General features: G+C 37.3%; 1 protein-coding gene across 2 annotated transcripts in view; it reads right to left on the bottom strand.

Moving 5' to 3' along the window:
* Positions 1-9070: 9070 nt before the first annotated feature.
* Positions 9071-24899, bottom strand: part of LOC135417781 (cadherin-6) — a 102076-nt gene continuing 86247 nt past the window's right edge. For both annotated transcript variants that reach the window (XM_064662245.1, XM_064662254.1), the window contains exons 8-12: positions 20933-21069; positions 16663-16784; positions 15774-15891; positions 15435-15686; positions 9071-11846 (exon numbers count right to left, since the gene is read on the bottom strand). In XM_064662245.1, coding sequence (XP_064518315.1) covers positions 11356-11846; positions 15435-15686; positions 15774-15891; positions 16663-16784; positions 20933-21069 — 1120 coding nt within the window. In that variant the 3' untranslated portion in view covers positions 9071-11355. The remainder of the gene's footprint in view (positions 11847-15434; positions 15687-15773; positions 15892-16662; positions 16785-20932; positions 21070-24899) is intronic.

Below are 24899 nucleotides of genomic sequence, written 5' to 3'. Positions count from 1 at the left end.
AGTGAGTGCACACTTTCAATCTGACCATAACAAATTGCCCATTCACACTGTAGAAGAGAGAATCATTCCAGCATGGGTCAATTTGCAAAACAGGGAAGTTTCTAAGTGTAAAACTCTTGTGTGACAAAAATATTATTGCCCACAAGTCCCTCTCTGCTGAGCATTGACCAGATCCATCCAATGCTGAGGCTCCCTTGGCACAACTAGGGGATGACATCATGAGAGACTATGCGGCTGGAGCATGCCAGCAAGTAAATCTTCCCAGGTGAAGGCATCGGTTTCAATTTATGCTTGGAAGTATTTTTAATTAAAAAAAATCAATACCAAAAAGCATTTATTTTAAAGGGTTTAAAAAAATCACAAATCTCAATAGGAGTTTGCCAGATTGATTTTGCTCAGTAACACAGTTAAGATGCACGTAGCATTTATTATAAGGCCTTTCTTTTAATTTTTCAAAGCAATGAAAGTAATCACAGAATTAAAACAGTACAGTGATTCTAAAGTTTTTTATGTGTCAAAATCCAGAACAATTTCATGTTTGCCGTGTTCTTTGTTGTGTTGACCTGAATGCTTAATAATTCTATACATTTGTATCTTTAATAAACACTAAAGTGGTAGATCATAGAAAACTAAAAGCTTATAGAAAGAGTCTCCAAGTATATTTACATAAATAGTGCAGTCTTATAGGAAAGGTCAAAAGCCCATGGGAGTGGAAAGGATTTCTCTATATGCTGGACTTATGCCTTATTTATCAAATCGACTTTGTGGAAGGAGAAATTTAAAGATAGTAGCTCCTTTTTTTTTTATTTTGGTTTTTTTTTTGTTTGTGTTTTTTTTGTGGTTTTTTTGGGGTTTTTTCTTCCTTTTTTTTTTTTTTTCTTTTTTTAGTTTATTTTTAAAGACAGCAAAAGATGCATGCAGAAAAAAAGTCCACAAGGGCAGGTTCTGTAAAAAACTCCTTTGAAATCCAGTAAATCTATGCATGATAGCTTTGTGGTTTTTAAGCGTCATGGGCCTGCATTGCATATGACTAATTACCTCCCCCCACCCTCCCATGCAATTCACTTTCTGTTCTTCTTCCTGAAACTCTCAATTCTCTGACACCTGTGCTCCCTGTAACCCCAACCATAGCTTTTGGATACCTACCACTGAACTTTATGAACTGTTCAGGAAAGCGTTTAGTATATGACAAACACAGTTTTGGGCTCAAAAGTGTAATATTACAAACTGATGGGCAGAATCAAGATTGTTTCAGCTGGCTTAAATAAACTACTGAGGGGAGAGACTGGTATTAAAGCATTGTGTTGGCTGTTGTGGTTTTTGCTTTCTTTCTGGATCAATGCATGAGTCTGTAGATATTAAATATGCTTTTGTTCCCCTTAAAGTACAAAAAGAATCTCTGAGAAAAGAAGTCTTTCTGAAGACTAAACTGAAAATAAAAAAAAAAAAAACCATTGTGGCTTTGACATTTATTGGAGGAGGCTGCTGTTTCACAGGTCTAAAGGGGTTGGAAAAAACCTGCCTTTCACAGCTTATGTCATAGTTCATATTCATTGGAAGTAGTGTAATGACTGTTAATTTGTCAACTCTCATTTGACAAGGGATCTCAGACTGCAGAGTTAATTGAAATGCAAATAGGCAGGGGATGGCAGCATCCAATTGGGACAGTGGTTCTTCTGAAAAATTTTAATACTACTTATAGCCAAAGGAAACATGAAGAGAATTCTAAGAGAGGGTGGCAAGTAGAGCTAACACAGTGGCGCTTGCAGAAAGTTACTGCTTAGAACCACTGTCAGTAATTCACCCCGCATCAAGATAGTTCTGCTGCAGAAATTTAACACGTTTCTTTCTTTCCTAGAGATCTGCATAGAAATGGCTTGGATTTAATTTGCTTGGTCTGAAAAAGATGATGTCTTTCTTCCTACCTCTGCAAATCTCCCTCTGGCTGCAGTAGAAAACCTGAAAGTGTTAGAAGTCACTGTGTGGTGTTGGTTCTGCTCAACATGGATAATTCTGGTTCTGAAACATGGGCAGCTTCCAGTGTTCATTATTTCCCTTCTTTTTAATCATACTGTACATGTGTAGACACATATTTCTAAAGCCATTTCTTTCTGCTCTACTTCTTTATGACTGTTCTGGTTTTTTTTTATGGTACTGCAGATGTTCAGTTACTTGGTTTTGTGGGATTTTTGTGATGTCATGTGTCCTGCTACTTCCAAAAGTGGATTATTTGAAGGTTGCCTCTCCCATTCACATTTAACTGATAAGAAATACCTGTCCATAGAATGAATTAAGACCAGAAAAATATATCTTTTTCTTAGGAAAAATTTAGCAAATACTGGTGTTGGTACAGATGAAGTGTTCTTTTTCTACTAGGTACCTTAGCTAGCAATTTTTTTACCAGAAATAACTCAAAAATAGAGACAACTTTTTTTCCTCACGGTTAGACACAACTCCATCTACGTCAGGTTTGGGAACACATCCCAGTCCTGTGATCCTGTTGGTAGAGCCCTGTAGAAACACCCAAATTCCCTTGTGCAGAGCTTTCTGCAAGTGTTTGCCTCATCTTTCTTCCATGCACTTGTCTACACAGAAAGATGTCCTGGCACAACTGTATTGGAGGCATGGGCTGCTGTGTCTTCCCATACCAGTGCTGCTGTGGGATATAATTGGGTTTAAGTGGAAATAATCAAACAAACACAAAACAAAAACACCACTTCCTCCCATTTTTCTGAGATAAAGTGACTCTTTTGGGAGTTGGGATGAAATAGCTACAGTAGAAACCTTATTCCAAGTGTAAAGATACTACTGTTCTGCACTAGCACAGCTGGAATAGTCTCCCAGGTCCCTGTTTCATCCTGACTCCACTGAATTCCTTGGCATCTTTTAATAGGTCTCCTGCTGTTAGGTCAGATGCTTTTCCAAATTAAAAGGCAACTGCATTGCTATCTCTTTACCTGGCTTAGCTAAACTTCCTAATAATATTACTTCTTAAATAGGTTCGGTTGTAAGAAGAGCAGGCTTAAAACAGCCTTGAAACCCACTTCATAGCCCATAGTCCAACACTTGTTTATCTGTAAATGACAACTGTAGCACTGTGTGAAAGCATTGTTAAATACTCATTTCTATCATCTAGCACGCTGCCATGCAATATAGTGCAAAGAAATTCTACTGCAAAGTTTTGTATTCACTGCAATATGGCACTTTCAATATTTAATATGCAATACTGATTTTATAAATTGCACTTTGTGGTACTGCCAAGCAAGAAGAAAAGGAAGAACTGAACTCTTCTTGCTGTGTAAGAGACGCTAGATTTGTGTAATTTGCAGGAAAAAAACAGACCTTAAAACGTAAATGCATAAATAATAATGTGGATGCAAGTTTGCCTCAAATTTTCTTAGAAGAATGCATTTGCTATTCAGGCACCATATTTGTGGTGACATAACATAATTTTATATATATAATATATTTACATAACAGGCATGAGTAGCCACTCTCTATTATTTACTGAGTCACTCAATGGACAAGAAATAACCAGCTTTGAATTAAAAGGAAAGAAATCAAACCAATCCAAAACTCAAGCTTGGACTGCTACTAACAATCACTAAATCAGACAAAAGCACTGTACAAACATAGGAAAGTAGTTACAAGTTATCCTTCCGTCTTGTTATCCCATTCCTAGAAGTGACTAATGCAGGCTGACCTGCAGAGTGGCCCAGCCCCTTCAGGGCACAGGGTCTGTCTTCAGTAAACAACCAGTGATTCCCTCTTCCCAGTGAGGTGGGGGTGGCTCACAGGGCCAAATATCTGCACAGTTTCACAGCCACCTCTGCCATCCCCTCCACACACAATCTGTTTCCTCGGGGCTGAAGGAGAGGAAAGGACAGTTCACTGGCTCGCTTTGGGCATCCAGTGAGCTCCATCTGAGCTTGAGGTTATTTGCTGGAGGCAACCCCACAGTGAAGGGTGAGAGAGGCATACGTTTAGGAGTCCCTGGAGGGATAGGCTGGCTCCCCTGATTGTATGAGGGGAGCAGCCAGAAGTGAGGGACTTGTGGCAGGTGGTGCTGAGCATCTGCTGCTCCTCCGCATATCTGAAATCCAGATGGTCTCTCCTGTCTGTAGGAGCCAGCTTTTGGACATATTGCTTCCTAGAAGCTCTGATTTCATGGAAGCCATGAAAGGATAGGCTTTCAAAGGCTTTTATCATCTTAAATTACTTAGGGGCCCTCAGGAGTACATAATAAGGGTCTAGCTGTGCCATTACCATCATGATGGGTGCAATGGGCTCAGGCTCTCTAAGCAATGGAGTTGGGAACTGATGGACTTAAAACATTGTGAGAAGCCTGCCTCAGGGAGGCTGGGGACTCAGGACCCTTGGAAAATCTGGGCTCTTCAGCTCTGTAAACCCATCCAATCTATTATGTTGGGCATCTGCAAGCCATTAGCTAGTCTGCCCTACACTCATAGGTGTGCAGTTCTCCCCACTGCAAAGGAGTCCCTTCTTGCCCCAGCCAGGCATTGCAGCATGGCTGGCTCATTCTCTTCCATGTGAGCCGGCTTGCAAAACCTGAAGTTACATTGTTGTGGTTGTAAAAGTCTAATACTTGGGACTCTTACTGCTCTCTTTAATTCACTAGGAGTAATGAATCCCAGAGATGAATTTTTAATCCCTCTTTATTTTCTGTTTATTAACTTTTTTTCTCATTTCTCTTTATTTTTGGAGTAAATTGGAGCTGTTTAGTTTTCAGACTGATTCACTTAAGGTCTGGAGGAGGGAGAATAGATCCATTCCTGTAATTCTGGTATTAAATACTCTTTCAAAATGAAACAAATGAGAATAGTTATCTATGAGGTATATTAAAAAAAAAATTAATTCCTTCTTTCCTTGACATAGAGCCATGGGCTGGTTCCCTACTTTGGGACACAGGGTCACTTTTAGCTCCGGGAAATTGGATATGCTCCATGGCAGCCCCTCAGGATTTTCTCCAGACAGTCTCTCCTAGATGGCTGAATTTGAAGAGCAAGGCCATTACACATTTGACAAATCAACTGAAATTCTGAGTGGTGAACAAGCTATCATGAAAACAGTTCTGGGCCAAGATTATGGTGTCTCCCCCCACCATGGACAAAAGTTAGTTAGCTTGGCAAAGGAGATAAACATACACACAGAGACTTGTTCTAAGGTGGTAGATAAGGCCACGCAAAAGAAGAAAAAAACCCTCCTGATGGATTCCTGGAAAACTCCAGCACTTGGGGAGACATTCCCAGAAATTGATAAAAGGATTAAAATGAAGAAAGGAGTGATATGGTATGGAGATAACATGGCCTTTTTTCGAGCACATCCTGCCTGCTGGGAACTCAGGAAGTGGACCTTTGGGCTTATTTCGTCTGTCTATCACTCCAAAATTAGTTTACTGACTATAGCCACTCAAACTGCCTAAAGAAAAAAGGTATAAAAAGAGATTGGATGCAAGTAAAAATCATGGAGAAGTTCCATCAACTCTGCGGAGGTAACCTATGGGCTACCTCTTCTTCCTCCATCTTCTCAGGATGCCTTGGGGTGAGCGATTGCTTTATACATATATGCAAATTTTACTTTTGCTCCAAAGTACTTTAAAATTTTTCCTTGTTACTTTGTTGTAAGTTGCTTTTGCTTTATAGTGTGTACTTAGGTTTTTTGCTTTACTTAGTCTTTTTAAGTTGTCTTACTTATTTGTAAGTTGCTTTTGCTTTAGTGTCTCTGCCTATGCTTTGCATTATTATTATTACTACATAGTTTTAAGTGTGTTTTTTTGCAGTTAGACCCTATTCCAGACACAGTGAACCCCATAAATTGTCACAAATTTGCAATAATAAATGTGTTATTTCATGAACTGTTAGAGTGAGTCCATTCTTAGATGCTGACAGTTTCGTCAATGGTGAAATAACTGATAGGAGAAATTTGCTGAAGGGATTTTCTACTGCTATTAAGTGCAGTCCCTATATATAAAAGGTATCAAATGTTCTGTCTGTCTCAGCGAATCTGTTAGCAAAGGGTCTCATTAGGTGAGACACTACCAGACTGTTTTGGACATTAAATGGCTTTGGTCTCCTGGAGGGGGGACACTGATAGACAAAAAATAAATTAATACACGTTGGACAGAAGATTCTTCTTTTCTGCCCCTTTTAACGTGACAGAAAATAGTACCAAGAAAGTGAGGTGTCATGAACATTCTTCTGCGAAAATGCAGATTTACCTCTTCCCAAGTGGAGAAAGAGTCCACTGAAATGTTTAAAAAAGCTAAAGGAAAAGTTGTGAAATGCATGGACCACCTTAAAACTCTGCTTGTGAACTGCAAAGAGAAACAACTGCTAGAAAAACAAACAACTGAATTGGTTGTTGGAGCCAAACAGCCTCAAAAGTCAATAACTCATCCAGATATGGGAATCTGGAAAGGAGATATTTGCTATGATAAAACCACAGAAAACTGTAATTCTAATGAAAATGAATGTAGTGTTTTGCACAATGATTCCTGCTCTCCAATAGAGGTGGCAAAAATGCAAGAAAATACAGAGAAACTGGAATTACAATTCGAACAACAAAGTGTGTTTTGTGCACAACAAAAATCCAAAAATTTACCTCCTTCTAAACTGATTAGTGATGTTGAATATGTGGTTTTAAAATCAGAAAATCAAGTATTAAAGTTATTGTTAACCTATAAGAGGGGAAACAGGAGAACAACTGAAAATTCCAGTTTCTGAACTTGCTGCTAAAAACAAGTTGTTTAGAACTGAAGCGAACAACCTTAAATTTTCATTTGCTACAGCAGGCTTCGAACAAAACGAGCTGCAGGTAAAGGAGGTGTTATATGCTAAAAAAGAAAAAAAAACTGCCAGCGAAACTGCTTGCTGTTAAACACAATCAAACAAAGCTGTGGAATGTGCATACATTAAAGAAAAAAATACAAAGTGTTAGACTCACTGAAGTTAGTGTTTGCCAAGCTACTAAAATCCACCTAAATAAACAGTTGTTTGCCACTAGCCTGGCGATTAAAAACTCTGCATCTGCAGGGTGAAACAGAATTTTCGTAGTTGATACGAAAACCAATTAATATTAACTCTTTATTACAGGCACTTGTGTGCCAATGCATTTCTACTAGCACCTGCTGTGCTTAATATCGTGAACTTAACAACTAAAATACACCAAGCCTACTTAGGTATTCACGGGGTGGTAACAACTCTCAAAGAAAAAAATTTATCACTCACTCAGGCTTTGTTAATTTTCCTGTCTGTCTGGGAAAAACTGTAAAGAGAAAATTGTGGATTACCTTTTGCTGCAAAAAACTGCATACTAATTTTTTGACTGCTATTAAACTATCAAAATCTGACCTTAAATCAAGAGATATTGAAATCCAGTCAGTGCTAAGGCAGTGGGATGCTGAGAAGCTGCATCCACTTTCCAGACAGCATCCAGCCACTGGAGTAAACTGAATGGAACAAGTGTTACCTACGAAACTTATAAAATTAACTCATGGCTCCAGGGTGAGAAGCAGAAGCCTGCAAAAAACCCTAAAAGAAACCCAGCTCAAACAGTGACTCTTGTCGTATCTTTACAAGCAGTCTCACTCTTTCTGATCAAAGACGTGATTCACCCCCAAACTCAGAGACTAAACTGTCAAAACTAAGTGGCAAACACTTCGTGAAGCCAAAGTTGAAATTTTTTTTTAATCTTAAACACCTGTTTCTAACCAACCTCACTAGTTCAAGAGTGAACCAAGCATATTTCTTTTCTTTCCTTCTGTTTCACAGGAATATGCATAAAAAGAAGAAAGCGTACTTCAGCAAAAACAATGTGATCTTATACTTCCTCTTGTTTTTCTTACCTAGCTGTTTTATTGCAAAGAATTAAACATCGGTGCTTGACTTTTACCACTGCGTTAAACAAGCTGACTCATTAAAGTGATAACCTGTAAGAGAAACCCCTTTGGGACACATTTTTTTTTCTTTTTTTCTTTTCCTCTTTCTCCAGGAATGCAACACACACACACACTGACAACTGAGTGAAGAGACTGCCAGCAAATTTCTCTTAAATTCTTTTCACTTTTGTAATATACAAAGAAACTAAGTCTACACTCAATGAATTATTCCTTTGGTTGCTTTTTTTTTAATGATTAATTTATAGTAGGCCGAATTTTCACCTCATCTTTTTATAGGAACAAGCTAAGAGAGAATCAGAACTGCCTGAGACCGATGAAACTTTTAATAATTACTTAGATTATTAGTTTATTAATTCTTGTAATTTGTTTGTGTTTTCATCAAGAACCATTTGTTGGAAGACCAACTATTAACCAAGTTATATAAAACAAACCATTTTATGTATTGCTAGTTTAAATTTTAATAAGTTTACTTTGTCTTTTCTTTTCCCTTTACTAAATATGAGAATAGGGTGGAAAAAACTTTTACCTTATGAATATACAACTTTATTTCAATTAAATTAAAAATTTAAAAATTCAACCAAATCAACTTGGAAGTAGATACCAGGATTTACGCATGTCTGAAATTATATAAATATGTATTAACTTTTCCAAGCTTCCTCAGGAGACCCTGGATTTATTAAAATTATTTAACTAATTTTTTCTGCCTGTCTAAAAGGAAAGACAACTATAGAATGCAAACAAGACCTGAAAATAAAATAAAAATAAAAAAAAACCCCTATAACCATTTTTTAAGAAATACTTATATTCTCCTAAGTACTTTTTACTTTACCTTACTTCTCTCATCTATGTTAATCAATCATTGTTAAAAGAATGTAATAAGAGCAATTCACCCACTGAAGAAAAAAAAAAGGGGAAAAACAATTTTACTTTAACACAACCTATGCTTTCATCTTGTTTATAACAGAAACAAGGTCTAAAGTTATCATTTAATTTTATAAAATTTATGTGTGATGGGGTGATCATAAATAAAAAATGTGTACTTCTAAGTATACTTCTGCTTAAACTAGGTTTTGTAAACAGAAATGGACCATCACAAAGAAGAACAGAAATCAACACTTTCTATCTCTAAAAGGAATTAACAAAAACATTAAAAATAATGCTCTAAATGCATGACAACAATGTTACGCCTTGTTGTAAACTATACTAAAAAAAGAAAAAATAGATATGCCTACTTTTTTAAGCACGAATACTAACATAACTTGAAAATATACCTTTAAACAGACCCCAACTCTCAAGTGAGCTTGGGCCTTCAATTCTTAAATGAGTCAAGCTGTTGATACAAAATAGTATTTCCACAATTACACCATCCCTGACAACCTTATACGTGGAATGCAATTAATATCCTGAGAACAGGACTGAAAGTTCTAATAATGTGAGCTCTCAAATATTAATATATTAATAAACTGGTTACGATTACCACTGACCTAAGTAAATCAAAACAACCACCTACAAATTTTCCCTTTTAACTTTGGGAACTAATCAATGGCCTTTAACAAATCTGTTATCACAAGAGGGAATTGATTAAAAAAAAAAAAGAAAAAAAAGATCATCAGTCAATCACCGATGCATTTAGCATCATCCAAACCAATGTCTCTTTGACTCTAAGACATAGCCAGACACACTGATGGATACAATCAATAACAACTACTATCATAAAAGAAAGGTGAAGGCAAAACACCTTACCTATTAAAATTCAAAACACGATTTGGAATAATACAATTAATTTAAAAATATATATATTAAAAAAAAATAAATCCTGGTGGTATCTAGTCAATTTTACCTATGATCCCACCAGCAATACAATTACAGCTTTTCTGCTGACAGTACCTTAAAACTAAATTACCACAGAACTATGCTCTACCACCTAGAGCATAGAAAACAAATATGAAAATATGAAAATTCTTCTTTTCTGCCCCTTTTAATGTGACACTTGTGATTTAAATTTTACCTTTTGGTGAAGTCTTTAACAAACTTGGTTGTGTAGTTTACTTTAAAAAACAAGTTATAGTTATAAACCCTACTTTTTCAGGCCACTGGAATGACAATTAATTCTCATTTATTTGTGCATTCAGGGCTTGAATCTGGAAGGAAAAAAAAAAAAGAAAACAACCCAAAACCATGACAATTTACTTCCTCCAGCAGAATGCCATTTTCCATTTCTAAAGCATTTTCCAAATGACTTACATAGTTCTTGCAACATCCTGATGAGGTAGGCATTACTTCCCCATTTTACAGATAGCAAAACTGGGCAGAGAGTCAAGTCAGGAATCCACCCTGGACATCCAGGTAGAGGTGTGGACAAAAAAAGCACTGTTTCCTCCTCTGCAATTGCTCTGTTTGCTCCAGTGGGTGCCAGTCACCTTGAGGCCACTCCTCCCCACCTGCACATGAGAACAGGCAGAAGTAGCTGGATATGAACATCCTGACTCCCACCTCCCCAGTGCAGTGGCCATCACTGAACTGATGTGCAGGTGGAGGCTGACTGAAGAAGTGCAAACAAAAGCACAGTTATGATCTGTTCCTTTGTCCAAGCCATGACCTAATCTGTGGTTGGATTTGATGACTTTCCATGTATCGCAAAGCAGGTCTGGGTTAGAACTGGGAAATCATCTAAGAATTAGATACTGAGGCTACTGACCACACACACGTGCACGCACACACATCTCTCCAGCAATGCTAGGTCAGAAGAATATATACAGAGAAGTCAATGAACTATATATATATGTGTGTGTTAGTATGATTCAGTGCATTGGGGGCAATGGCAAGTTCTAGAGAAACACTTAGGTTTAAATGACCATTAAGCCTTTCTACCATCTCCATGAGTAAAATGCATGTTTGATGTTTTTTCTTGGCTTACTCTTACTTGTATAATAAACCTTCATTCCATCACCACTACTTTTAACTATAATACATAGGGTAAACTAGGGTACCTCATTACAATGGGATGTGCAATACACAATCGACAGAGCAATTGTCTGAGCTGAATAGTCTGAATACAAGTAAGAAGAGCAAGTGAGCTTAAACAGTAATATATCCCAATTTACAATATAAGCAGAACAAGTAAAAATATTGCTCCCCATCTGATCCTTTCTTTCCCCTCCACTACTGCTGTGCCTGTAAGACTAGCCTGGTAAACTGGATGCACTAAAAAATAAGGATTTTGCCTCTTGGAAGCTCAAAAAATGATACTAGAGAAAGTTTTCTGATGGCTAACCCACACAGACTGCTGTCATTAGACAATTCAAATGGGTAGAATAGAGAACCCTTTTCACACAGCTGTGAAGAAATAGAAAGAAATAGCCACTTCACATATCCCAACGCTATTTCTGAAAATGAGGACAGGAAATAAAAAGAAAGAAAAAAAAAAAGGCAACATATTAAGAGTCTTTGTCACTGTCCATTGAACCATACATATCTGCCAGCTTTTTAAACCGAGGTCCCCAGTCACTGAGGTAATCGTAGTCCTGATCTCCGTCTGTAGTCACCGACTCCAAGGAGCTGAGGGACTCGGCCACAGAACCATTACCTTCATATGCGTAGGTTGCTAACGAGTCATATGGGGGAGCTGTTGGATCTGTATCATTTTCCTTTAACCTTTGGTTAATGAAATCTCTGACATCCGTGTTATCCCGCGCTGTTGCAGTTCGCCGTGGTATAAAAAGTGTTTCAGGCACAATGTCTCTGCGCAATTTATTATCATCTATGGCTTCGGGATTTCTCAGTGTGCCAATATCAAATGCCTGGGTGTCTTCCTCTCCACCACCTTCATCGTTATAACTGACAATGTTGTCTCTGATGTCTTCTTTGGAAATAATCAAAGGCTCTTTTTTCCTCTGCCGTCTCAGTGCTGCAAACAGCACCACTGTAACTAGAAACAAAAACAACAGTGAAAGAAGGTTAATCTCCAACTCCATTAAAGCCCAGAAGAAATGTCGCACCTCAGCTCGAATTTGAAGTTTTAGAAAATGTTTTGCAAAACTGAAAATGTGCGTGCCAGGTTTTCAGGCTGTGCTTGCTCTGCCTGTGAGTTCCTTGGGAGATGAAACGGCATGGATGTGCACTAGAAGAAAGGCAATGTCAAGCTTGTAAGAAGCCAAGTGGAGTGTCATTTTGTCAGGAGGCCCTTTGTTACTCAGAGTCATAATAGTAATTTTGACGTCTTGAGAACAGAACTAGTTTCATGATAGTTGGGATGGAAGAAACACTTTCTTCAAAATAAGCAACGTTAGATGTTATTTACCTTGAACCTCTGGGACAATATGTGATTTCTGCTATGGACAACGCTGGAATCTACTGAGCTTAGAAAAGCTGAATTACAAGATAAGTAAATCTATCCTCCTCTGGAAAAAAAAGTCTGCAATATGGAGTGGATTTTGAGCCAACATAAAGTCCGAGTTTTATTAACTTCCATGAAATGTTTTTACAATGTACATCACCTTAAAAATGTACATGGCTTAAATCTTAGACTGATGATATATGATAAAGTTATTTTTTAATCTGCCAAAGGCAGATTTCTGAAACATATTTTATGTCCTTCATTTTAAAGTGTGCGTGTATGCATACATATATTTTTCATTTATTTAGAGGGAAGGAACTCTTTCAATGACCCTGGTCCAAACTTTAATATTTTTGCTCAATAATGACTCTCAGAACTGTTGGAGAAGTGGACACAGAGGATGGAAAGGAATACGGTAAACACTTTCCTACTAGGAGCTAATTTCAGATTTATCAGCTGGAGTATACATTAAGGTAAATGGCTGAACATTGACAAATGAACAACAGCAAGGAGCAGGGATGTATTTCTACTATCAGTGTTGCTTTGGTAGTTTGAGGTCTGCATTGCCCAGTATTTCACCTCTGCTGTGCAAACTCCAAGGGAAGACACATCTTGCTGTCTTTATAGTTCTTTCACAGCAAAGGAAAGCAGAAATGCCTAAACTCATTGATATGAGATGATAAGGTGGATCACAATTATCTTTCATGTCAGCTGTGTTTCTAAAATATATGTGAGTCAAAGCACAGTAACTGTTAAAGACTTTTTTTTCAGTCCCTTCCTCATTTGTAACCTTTTAAAGGGCAGTGGCAAGGACTCAGGGTGTCCCCAAACCGAAACTAGCCCACTGAAACTTGTCATTCTTAGCTTCCTTCGACAGACAAAAAGCTGGTTTGTTGGGTTTTTTTTGGGGGGATTGGGGTGAGGTGGTGTTTGTTTCATTGGTTGTGGGGGTTTTTGTTTGTTTGTTTGTTTTTATATTATGAGCTCCCCTGCGGGATCGCTTAGAGCAAGAATACTATCTGTAGGTGTGCCTAAGCATGTTGTAGATGTGTTTTTTCTCTCCATTGACTATGGAAGGATACCAAGAAGACAGGATAAAGTAGGAAAATGCTGTGCCTTATTGTGGGAATACTGGGAATAAAGAAGGACATCTGTCAATACAAGCTGAAATAAGTGAGGTGGTGAAACTGAAGGAGAGATGGTTCAGATGGCAGCAATTCAGGCTTTCAGCCTAATGATGAGAATTCACTTGTGTTGTCACAAGAGGGTCCTAATCTGAGTGATGCCTCTTTGTGCTGCTGTGCAAAAATGCAGTAAGAGATAATTCTCTTCCTCGAGAGCATAAAGCTGTGACACTCCGTGGGAGGACTGGGGAAAGGTGTATGTGACAGAACAGAGATAGCTAGAGAAAATTTCGGAGAACTTGAAAAAAAGTGTCAATTTTGAATGGGCTTCTGGAATAGCGACTGGTAAAATGGTCTGAGAAAGCGCAGGAATGACAGATTTTACATCGAAGGGTTGCTGAAGTAGCTTATTACAAAAAAGGTGTTACACAGAACATGCAAGGATGAGACTTTGACAGTTATGTCACACGTCTGATATGTAGTTTTTACTATTTTGTGCTGAACTTGCAGGCAAAAAAGTCCATGAGAAGTTACATGATAAAGTACATCACCTTTATTTGCATGTCAGTGTTTAGCAGTATCTGAGGCCTCTTGATAAGCTGCTAGACTTACTCAAACTCCAAATAAACCTAGCAATTTACAGTCACTTTTTGTTGCTGCTAAACTTTGAGCTGTGGTTCAGGTCTGCCCAGAGTATTGTTTTTCACTCAGTAGTGGTTGCACATTCAAACTCTGCAACCAACCTGAAAATGGAAAATTATATAGCTGAGTTAATTGAAAATCTGCTTATGGTGCATGGTGGCGTGAGCAGTAATTGACATAAAGTGCTGCTTAGCACAGAGAATCAATTATTTTCGATTGACATAAAACAGGAAATCGTTTAATGTCAGATTGATATTAATGAGCACAGTTGTACTAACGAGTGCAAGACTACCTACAGCATTACATTTCTTTTTCTGGTAAGGAACTTAACACAAAGTGAGCTGAACCCTTAGGGGCAATGATACCATGTTTTGAAAAATGAATTTAACAGCGAATTAAAGATAAGATTGTTATTGTGGGAATCTTTTCTGAAAATGGGATAGTGCTTATTTGAGCAAGTCATACTATACTGTTAGTCTGAGAGTCACGACGTGGCTTTTGACTCATTACTGGAGAGGGAAATTTGGTTAATAGTGAAGGTCGGGATGATTCTGCAGTGGTGCTGAGCATGTCCAAGGAAGATACTAGTACGGTAAAAAGAAGCAGAATCACTGAGGAAGTATTTTCTCCCCTGCTTGCCCCTACTGCTATAAAACTGATCTGACTCCTTTCCTGACTAATAACATCTCCCAGAGAACAGCCTGTGTTGTATTGCACAGTTCTCCGCACACCTACAGACTATGCCTAATGGCCATATCTCTGTTTGCAGTACAAGAGGGGTAGAACTTCAGAGGAATGTGAGAGATGTTTCAAACTGTTCCTATATATATATATATAAATATATATATATATATATATATATAAAATGTTGACCACCTGTACATCTTCCACATCCAGGATCCAACCTCTTCCTATTCACAGGTCCCTGAAATGGCACCCTGCAGCCTCTGAGAGAGTCCTTTAGAAGCTTTCACCACAGTTTTCCAACAGAACAGAAGCACTGAGACTTGTTTCTCCTCAGTTTAGATATTGGAAGTTAATTCTTTAAAACTAAGTTACCTGGCCTTCTTCTATGGTCAATGTAAAGGGATGGACACCCGCACACGGTGATGAGTCTGGTCCTCCTCAGATACCAATAAGGAATGGGATTAATATCTCTCTACAGCTGTCTCTTTCCATTGACCGGGGGGTAGAGCCCAGCTGTCTCCTCCATTGCTCACTTTTAGATAACTAAGATTAGATAGGTTGTATTCTATACACCCTATCTGTAGCAGCCCTCAGAGGAGGAAACAGAATAATATACATGCAGGATAAGACAAGATGTCTTTACTTTGCCTTTGTCCTAGTCTTGGAATAATCATTATAGCAATGCAAAATAACCATGAAAGCAACAAAATGTCCCTGAACTACTTACCAAGTAATATAATGATACAGAGAAGAATGGCGATAAGAGCCCCAGTGCTAAGACCAGTAGGGTGAATCAAGGCTTCTGCATTGCAGGACAGCATCTTGCCTCGATGGTCACAAGCACATACTCGAATAGTCACTGTTTCAGTGCTGCTCTGGATAGGGTAATCATTGTCTGATATTACCACTGGCAAGAAGTAGGTGCTCGTTTCGTGCCGGTTATATCTGGTTTTTCGGGTGAAAATCCCTGCTGTGTTATCTGGAAATATACAATGCATGCATTAAGTCTTCATCTGAAGACTGAAAGCAAGAAGAGATAATAAGAAAAGTCTTCCCAGAAGTTCACCTCTGTTGTCCTGTAGTGTAAAGTTTGAGCTGCTGGCTGCCTCAGGAGCTAAGGAGAATGAAAACTGATGTCCATTGTAAGAGTCATCTTTATCAACAGCACTTAATGTTTGTATCAGCTGAAACAATAAGAACAGAATTATTTTCAAAGTCAGTGGACTTTATTTATGTAATCTAGGATTGTAAAGTAATCTTATTCATTTTTTTCTTCTGTTTTTAGGCAAATGATGTTGCTATAGTGAGCTTAAGAAAAGTGATGCTGTTTAGCATTACCATACTATTGTATTCTATACCATCAGCCAGTAACATAATGAATTTGAAAGTTGGCGGGAAAATCATATTGAATTCAACAGAAGGCTTGAGTTGATGCCACTCCAGATGGGTAGGAAACCTTTGCATGTGATAAGCAATAGAGACAAAAGGTGAGACAGTCCAAGCTGACTGTTTATTTATCTACCCAAATCTCATGTCACAGAATTAGTGTGGCTGAATCTTTCAAATTATCTGCTACTTTGAACTACTTAGCAATAGGACAGGTTGAGTGAGAGTTATCTGGCATAAAGTAGTTGTATCACAGACAGGACCTGTAACAGTTACAGCCCTGAAACAGTTTTTGAAGGAGACAGTGGAGATGCCTGAATAAAGCAGAGAATCATGGAATGAAAATGAGTCAGGGATAACAAGGTGCAGTTCAGAAAATAACAGTCTAAAACATACCGTCGTGTTAGCTGCAAGAATACTAAGTGAAATCAGATACTGCGCAGCCACTGTTTAATTTTGCAATTAAGTTTGATGCAATGCGAAGTATACCCTCTTGATGAGGTGATGCAAGAGCAGTAGCAAAACTGATTTAATTTGGAATATTTTCTTAGTACAAGGAGACAACACACCTGTTCTGCTTTTGCATTTTCACAGACGAAGGTTTCGTAAAACATGGCAAACTCTGGAGCGTTGTCATTTACATCCAAAACCTTAATGAACACTGGAACACGGCTGCTTTGTTTTGGGTTGTCTGAAATGATAAAACCAGAACGAACAGAGATTTTATTTAGCCCAGCTGCCAACGCAGTGCAGCAGAGGAAAAGGACAGACTTCTAGGCTCATTGCCTTAATTCTTCTCACTCACAGCTCTTCACTTAGATTCTGTTGATTTCTGGTGAATGCATTATGGATGTATGTAGTATCATTACTCTAATTCTGTATAAACTATAGAGTTAAGACTGGATAGGACTCCAGGATTTACAAATTCCTCTGAACATTCTAAGTATGATTATGAATGTATTTGTGATATATACATAAATATAATACTGGACCTAAATTAAATCTATATATTAGCCCACTGATACAGTTTGGTAGCAACAAAGTATCTAGAACATACCTCCTTTCTTAACTCTGAAACAGGATGACTGAAGAGTCATGAAGATGGAACTGAATGGGTTTTTTCCTCTCCACTTGTTAAATATAATGTTTTGTCCCCACAAATCTTGTGACACAGTTCCTTAAGCTACCATGATTATCATTATGTTATAGAAATAGTAACTGCAGCTGTGATCACAGATGTTTTCTAATCTACTATAAATTGATTTGGTTGGTGTTCCAGAGTAAAAACTAAAATGTATCGTCTGAAGACCATAAGCCCTATATAGAACCTGCAGATCCCCATATGTAAACTACTTTTTCCCTGCAAGGACTGCATTGTGCCAAGAGATTGAATTTCACAAGAATATTCCTGAGTATAAAATACTGATGAAAATATTGTCATCTTTCTAGATAAAAATGAAAACATCTGGAAATGCACCATACGTCTATGAGGGAAAGAGTGTGATTACAATTAGTTTCATTTAAAATAAATACCTTCCCCCTCTCTTATATGAGGGCTCACACTGAATTTTGCTATGTTAATTTCCTACCCATGTTAAAATAGTTTATTAATGCATTTTAACCTATGACTCAATGAAAAAAATGTGCAATAAAAAATAGCAGATCTAAGAATCTGTGTGCTTCTACAAGCATTAACTACAGTACCTTGTTGACTTTATTATTATATTTATTCATTATAGTAGCTTGTTGACTTTTAATAAAAGTCCTATTACTGTATTTATCATAGTTTTATAAATTTAAAAATGCCTTCTCCAAAATAGGCACTGTGTATTTGTATTACAGAGCTCAGTCACTGGGACAATATATTGTGCTTTAATGCTCCACAGTCCTACTGAAGTTAGTATGAGTCCATTAGGCACAAACTACCTTCTAATATGAACCATTGGGCTAAATTCATTCAATGAATAAAATAACAGTTTATGTATAATATAGACTAGGCTGAATTCTACGCTAAAATACATCAATAGAAATGGTGATTTTTTTATAATAGGCAGAAATCAAAGGTATTCATTTGAAGTCACAGGACTATTGGCAAGACTATTTCATAAGGGCATACTTTTCTAACAAATACATTCAAATATATTGGCCAATGTATTTTTTCTCCTATCAAGAGTTACAATTGTTTTCTTTCCTGCTTTTTGAACCACGAACTACATATTTTCATTTTATTTCTAGGTGCTTAAGGTTCTCACAATTTTAAATGATACTGGACTAAATTGTAGCTTCATAAAAACTCTATGAACATGAGTCTTTTTTCTGATTTAAAGGAAATGTAAGTTTAAAGATGGCTTCAAGTCTTTTTTAATTTTTCTTTTTTGTCATCGTCTTTCAAATTATTTGTGCAGGTTAATTTATGTAGGTTAATTTGTTTGCATTATCCTTTAATTACTGCTGGGCTCCATCTCCAAAAAAACCTCCATAAACTCCACAAACTGCTTAAATCTGTTTCTCTCTCTAGGGATATGATTTCTGTTGAGCCAGCAACCAAGCTGTTAAAGTGGTTCTTTTTCAGAATACAGCCTCAAAATCCTGCCAATGTTTGATTTACCCTTAAATGTTAAGCAACGAACATTTAAAAATACTCTGGGAATTCTCTCTGGTAAATCAGCTGTAATTCTGCAGCTGTGACTCAGTAGACATGTGTACTGAGTTTTAATGCCAATTTGCCTTCTGCCTATGGCAGATGTACTGACCTAGTGCTTCACCAACTATTTGTCTGCAGCAGTCGCAGCACGACTGATTCTCTGGGCTGCTGAGCAATTGCAGCTCATACTGGTGAAAAAGAACATTTAGAAATGGAGCAATCTACACTTATCGACAATTTTAGACCAAGGCAAAACGAATTCCGTATCTTTTTTTTTTTTTAACTGTAAAATGAAATCAAGAACAGTCATCACTGAAAGGTGTTTCTCCTTATGACTTTATAATTTATTTTTTTTCTATATCCAAGGAAGTGCCCACCCATCTGAACGTGCATCCTGTCTGCAACTTGACTGGATTTTTTTTTTTTTTGAGATTATTTCACTGAAATATACCTGGAGTTTAATGTGATAATATGCCACTGAGGCTAATCAGTGATTCTATGGAATTTGGTGGAATGGGACTTTAGGTAGCCTTGCTAGAAATTACTGGATTTAGCTAGGAACAATAAGCAGTGGTACTTTCAAGTCTAGTCTCTTGAGACTAAAATTAGTCCTGGATTCCAGAACAGTAGCTGCATTTCAACCAAGGAAATTGCCTTTGGAAGACATCTACCCTCATTATGCCCAATTTGGTCTAGTAAAGCATACCCTAGGAAGTATCTTGCTGCAGCCTGGAAGGATTCAGCCTGAAGAGAAACAGGAATTGAGCCAGAAGCCAGTATCAGACACAAAAGGTTTAGTTGAGAGGGTTTGGCCCAGTAGAAGGTCTGTGCTTAGGGGAGGAAACAAGGAACCAAATGAGATTTTGTATGGATGCTAAGCTGGTTTTCAGACACTATACAATTTTCTATACTGTAGACTATTTCAGCCCTGCTGGGATCAGTGCAAACGTGCTTCCTAAATGTTGCTATTCTTTCCTTTTTAGGTGTTTATTTTTCCCCTCGTCCTCTAGCCAGGGGCTGCCTGTGGTGTACAACTCTTGACCCTAGATCACTCCTTCAAGGATTTAATGGAAACACAAACACCTAACAGTCAGAATTTGGTGTGCTGAAACCCCATACATAGCATTAAAAGGCACAAACTTACAAGAGATGGAGAGAACTGTTAATGCCTTATCATTCCTGTAGGCTCAAGCTCCCTACTCTTTCACATAACCATCTGCTTGCCTCAGTAGCATTGTTTCACATCAGTTTTCAGTTTTAAAAAGACTTACACAATAGAGAAAGCTGGAATCAAGTACTCTTTAGCTCTTAAGTTACACTCCTCACTGTTCAGCAGGTGATTGAGCCATATTCACATACTCACAACAAAAGAAAGTAGAGCTTACATTGTTTCAGAAAAATGAAAAGCCATTTAGCCTCTGAGTTGCAGAAAGACTTTGTGACACTCATAGAACCGGTGTTTATATTAAATTTGTCTACCATTCCGCCATAAACATAGGCACTGTGACTCTGCAAAAGCAAATAGAATTGCATTCCCTAATATTTGAGAACTTGATGTGCTTATAGTTAATGTATTAAAATAAAAATGATTTTTTTAAAGGCCATCTACCATACATGTCCTTATCTTAGATCCCCGGCATTTCTACTTCTAAAATCAACATGACTAGTATTATCACAAGATCATTAGTTCAGAACAATCCTAAACTAAGTGACAGACTGATTTGTAACCACAGCTTGTAATTTCAAAAGGATGCACAAGAACTCAAAAGTAGAAATCCTTAAAACTCATTAAGATCTGGGCACCTAGCTCAGCCCAGCCACCTTAGCCTTACTTGAAAACATCCAGTCTGGATGAGACTGAATTCAGCAAAGGAATGCAGTTTGGCTTTAAACCATCTTGTTTGCTGCATGCTAGTTTTTGATTTCAACAACCACAGTGAAAAATGGCTATTACTGATTAGAAAACACAGAACTGTCTTCTTTCCTTCCTGCTCAGCTAAGTTACCTCTTCATGAACTGTGTCCCTAGTAAATACAAAACTGCAGACAAGCTCTTGCAGAGTTACTACTTCTTCATTAGTATTGAGTGGAGTATCCATATAACCTGACATCTGTCCAACTGTGCTTTCCATACACACAGCTAGAAGGCTAAATTCATTACATCAGGGAGAGGAGCTGTATTTAGGTTTAACTTACTGATCTCTGCTGCTATTACTGTAATGTTGTGCCACAGCAGTGTTTCCCGGTCAAGAGGTTTTGAAGTGAATATCGAACCATTTCCTGAATTGATGTTGAATACTCTGTCCATATCAGTGTGACGATCTACAGAGTATCTGCAAATACAGAGACACGGGTTAGGGGAATGCTTTCCTTTTAATTTCTATGCTCTTAAACCATTTTCTAAGACCAGACATCAAACATATAGCAAATGGGGTTTCCTTTTGTTTTCAGCACAGGCTTCAGAGTCTTTATGTATTCGCACAAAGAGCTAATTCTGAGTTACTGGATAATGACACACTGGAGGTTTGATTTAGAAGGTGGAGTATTGTCAGTGAATAAATGAATTGCTGCAGAATTTACATACCTCTGAGAATCATCAAAGCTTTGTTTTTAGTGAGAAATGTGAAGTCTGTGTCCTGAAAGATATGAAGTTTATTTTAAGGCTGAGTTGGCTTTCCCTTTATAAAACTCTCTTTTTATGGTTTGATATCTCAACTGTTCCAAATCATTTCTGATATAAAATTTGACGGCTGAGGTGCATTTCTGCCTCTCACTTCCCAGCATTTAAAAAGGCTGCCCCACCAAACCAAGTCAGCATGGAATAGAGATTCATTATTCCACGGTACATATCACACAAAGGTTTGCTGTAACTCATTAAAACTAACATTCTCAGCCATGCTTGATGGTATCTAGATGTGAAAATGAATGCTAACAAGCTCTGGGGGAGCTCAGAGTCTAAATACAGATTCAAATTTTCAATCTAATCTTTTGCTTTTTCTGCTGAACTGAATGAATCCAAGTTTAAAAGCTGAACTCTCCAGTTCCCAGGAGAGGGTGCTACCACCTTGATCCAAATGCGGTGACTTGGTTTCATCTCTCATGAAGGGAAAATTCTTGCATAAATTATGTTTTGACAGAAATATGTCTCTGATGTTGCCAAAGCAAGAATGCAATTGCATTATGCTGCTCTTGTTTCAAGCCCAAATGTGTGCTCATGTACAATCCAGGACAGAGCCTTAGGAAACCCAGTGTGTACCCCTGGTCTCCTTGCAGGCCACGTCGATGGAGACAAAGGCAGCTACTGCTGTCCCTTGTGTCCAGACAAGGATAACAATAATGGTACTGCCAGTACCAGCTGAGCTGGTAAGCAGGCAGATGAAAACTGTGCCAGGAAAATGACTGGCAGAGTTTACTGCCACTACAGAACTGAGGGGAATGCAGAGGCTGAAGAAAAATTTCTGTTCCCTGCTCTGCCCTAGGAGCAACTGCAAGACGCATCCTTTATTATGCATGGATTTCCTAGTGCCTGTGCAGTGTCTCTTAAATTCTGAGAAAGATCTTGCATGGATGAAGGAGGGAATAGAAGAATCTAGCTGAAACATGATTCTGACAAAAGTTTAAAATTAACTAACTTGCTAATTATCTTGTATCTATATTTTTTTCCTCCTTGCATATAAAAGAATGGGATATAATGTCCACAGCAGATTAGACAGGTCTTACTCCAAAATAAGAATTTAAGTGTAGCCTACCTTCCTAGACAAAACAATAGAAAGTATTAACTATTTGCACTAAACTGTTTTTCTTTTTCCATCTTAAACTTCTATGGAATAAAGCAAATTACATTTAAAGGTACTAGGACTAGCAAGCTAACTTTTTTTTGCTAGGACTTGCTCAGGCACACCTTGCTAGTTTTTCAGGAGTTCAGATTTAGATTTCATTCCCCGCTGTCACTTTACTGACAATACTGCAATTTTGGCTGCGCGAAGTCAGACGTGGTGTCACTAACCTAGTTCCTTTATGCAGCATTATAATGCTACCCTCAGCTTGAAAAGCGTTGCTTTGTCCGAATCTAAATAGCAGATGTGAATTTGTTGACTTGGCTGAAATGTTTGATGAAAACAAGTTTATACAAACTTGTCTGACTAGTTTATATTTTTACAAAGTAAATATTTGATATGGTAAACATTTCATTTTAACTTTCATTCGCTCAGGCTTTGTATGATATTATGTTGGTATTTTGTGAATTCAATTACTTTTCAGATATTCTGCAGCTCATTTCCATATCTTTCAGCTGAAATACTTTGTTATTTCCATTTTGCAGTAAATCTAGATTTTCCATTCTTCTTTGAATCAGGATTTTCCATAGATTAGTTGTTCCAGTCAACTGCATTAGCATGTTTCAGGCTCTTATTCAGCAAGATATTTAAATAAGCAACTAGCTTTAGGCATGAGTTGTCCACTCATTGGGGTTTTTCTTCTTCAATTTTACTTCCACTCCTGCTTTATATTTTGAATGAACCCGAAATATCTTACTATCTTAGCACTTTTTAACGTCTTAGTGTATTGTGATCACTATCTGTACCTTTTAGAATTTCCCAAATTCAGTATCTGGATAAAAAAAAAAAAAAGGTTCTGGACTTCTTCTAGGATTACCAGAGGTGTAACACCAAGTATCTTCTTCTTCAAGATATTAAGAATTTTAAAATGTAAGTATTTGTACAGCCATACGTATATTCAGTCATTTGCACAGTGGACAGTTATACTCATAAAAAAAAACTCAGCAGAGAACAGTTTCTTAATGAAATGTTAATTTTATTTCTTCATATCCCAAAGAAAATACATACAAGGTCAATGCAGTTAAACTATATTCCAATTATACTATTAAATCTGGTCTAGAAGGATGATTTTAATAAGCTAGACTGTCACTTCTGTTTCTCAGTTTGCATAATCCAGTCTCTTTTGATCAAGACTCTTAATTATGTTGAATTGGTGGTGATTCTGACTTATGGATCATAACCTAGTAAGAATTAAGAAGATAACATCAAACTCATTCTTACATTTATTAAATGAAATTATTCGTGTGTATTTGTCAGATTTCAGGATTTCATCCCTTTCAAACTTTGAGGAATTGACAAGTTAGGAAGTTAAAAGGTATCTATGTAAAATAGAGTCTCTCGTTTTATACAATAGGAAGAAGGTAAGGGTGAAAGAGAGAATATAACACATGCAAATATGTTGTCAGTAAAATACACAAACAAAATTAAGCCTTACATTTGTTTGCAGATCATTTTCATCTGGGATACTTTAGTAAATCAAATCACAGCAGGAAGACAGTTCCAGTGACTGATGAACTTCATTATGCCTCTGAGGAGTTACTATAGCAAAAAAACTCAACTAGCAATTTAAAAAGATCTGATGTACAATACAGCAGTGCCAGTTTCAGCATTGTTTTTTTTTTCAGTATGCAGCAGTTTATATTATTTCTGTGTAGATCAAACACAAGCAGAATGCAAAACTTTTTTTTTTTATAACACATCTGGACAGTGGAGTGTTACTCAGGATTGTGTTAATGCCACGACATACAGATGCATATTCAAATATAGTTGGTGTATTTTTGTATTTTTGTATTTTCTCAACATATTTTTTTTTCACATTTTCACAGCAAAACTTAATTTATAAGAGATAGACTGATGAAACTTAGCTCTACCAATATAGAGGTCAGGAATGATTATGCAGTCTTACAACCAGGGCAGATATCTGCTTCATATTTTGCTGTTGCTTCATTGTCTTCTGATGTTCAGCAGCTTGCTGTCTAATGTAACCACAAGTCAGGAAGATTTGTGGGTCAGGAAGGGATGTGTGTGTGAATTTTTCATAATGCATTTTCATAATGATATTGTGAAGGTTTCCTTTAATGGAAGATCAAAGGGGCTTTCATCTAACAGAGTTAGGGCTCAGTTTGTTTTGGAAGAGAAATCTTCACTTGAGTAGAGGAGAAAATGGAAGGTTTTCATTGTAATATCAAGTATCTAAAGATTTTATTTTTAACCTTCAAGAAAAATTGACAAGCAAGTGACAAGTCATATATATACAGTGTAATTGCATCTTCCCTGACGCTCAGAGTGAAAATCGGATTTAGCATCTCTATTGCATGATAGAAAAA

This window comes from Pseudopipra pipra, chromosome 1 (assembly GCF_036250125.1).
Source record: "Pseudopipra pipra isolate bDixPip1 chromosome 1, bDixPip1.hap1, whole genome shotgun sequence".
In the NCBI taxonomy this organism is placed as follows: Eukaryota; Metazoa; Chordata; class Aves; order Passeriformes; family Pipridae; genus Pseudopipra; species Pseudopipra pipra.
The sequence above is the reverse complement of the archived record's forward strand: the minus strand, read 5'-3'. Positions and strand labels throughout refer to the sequence as shown.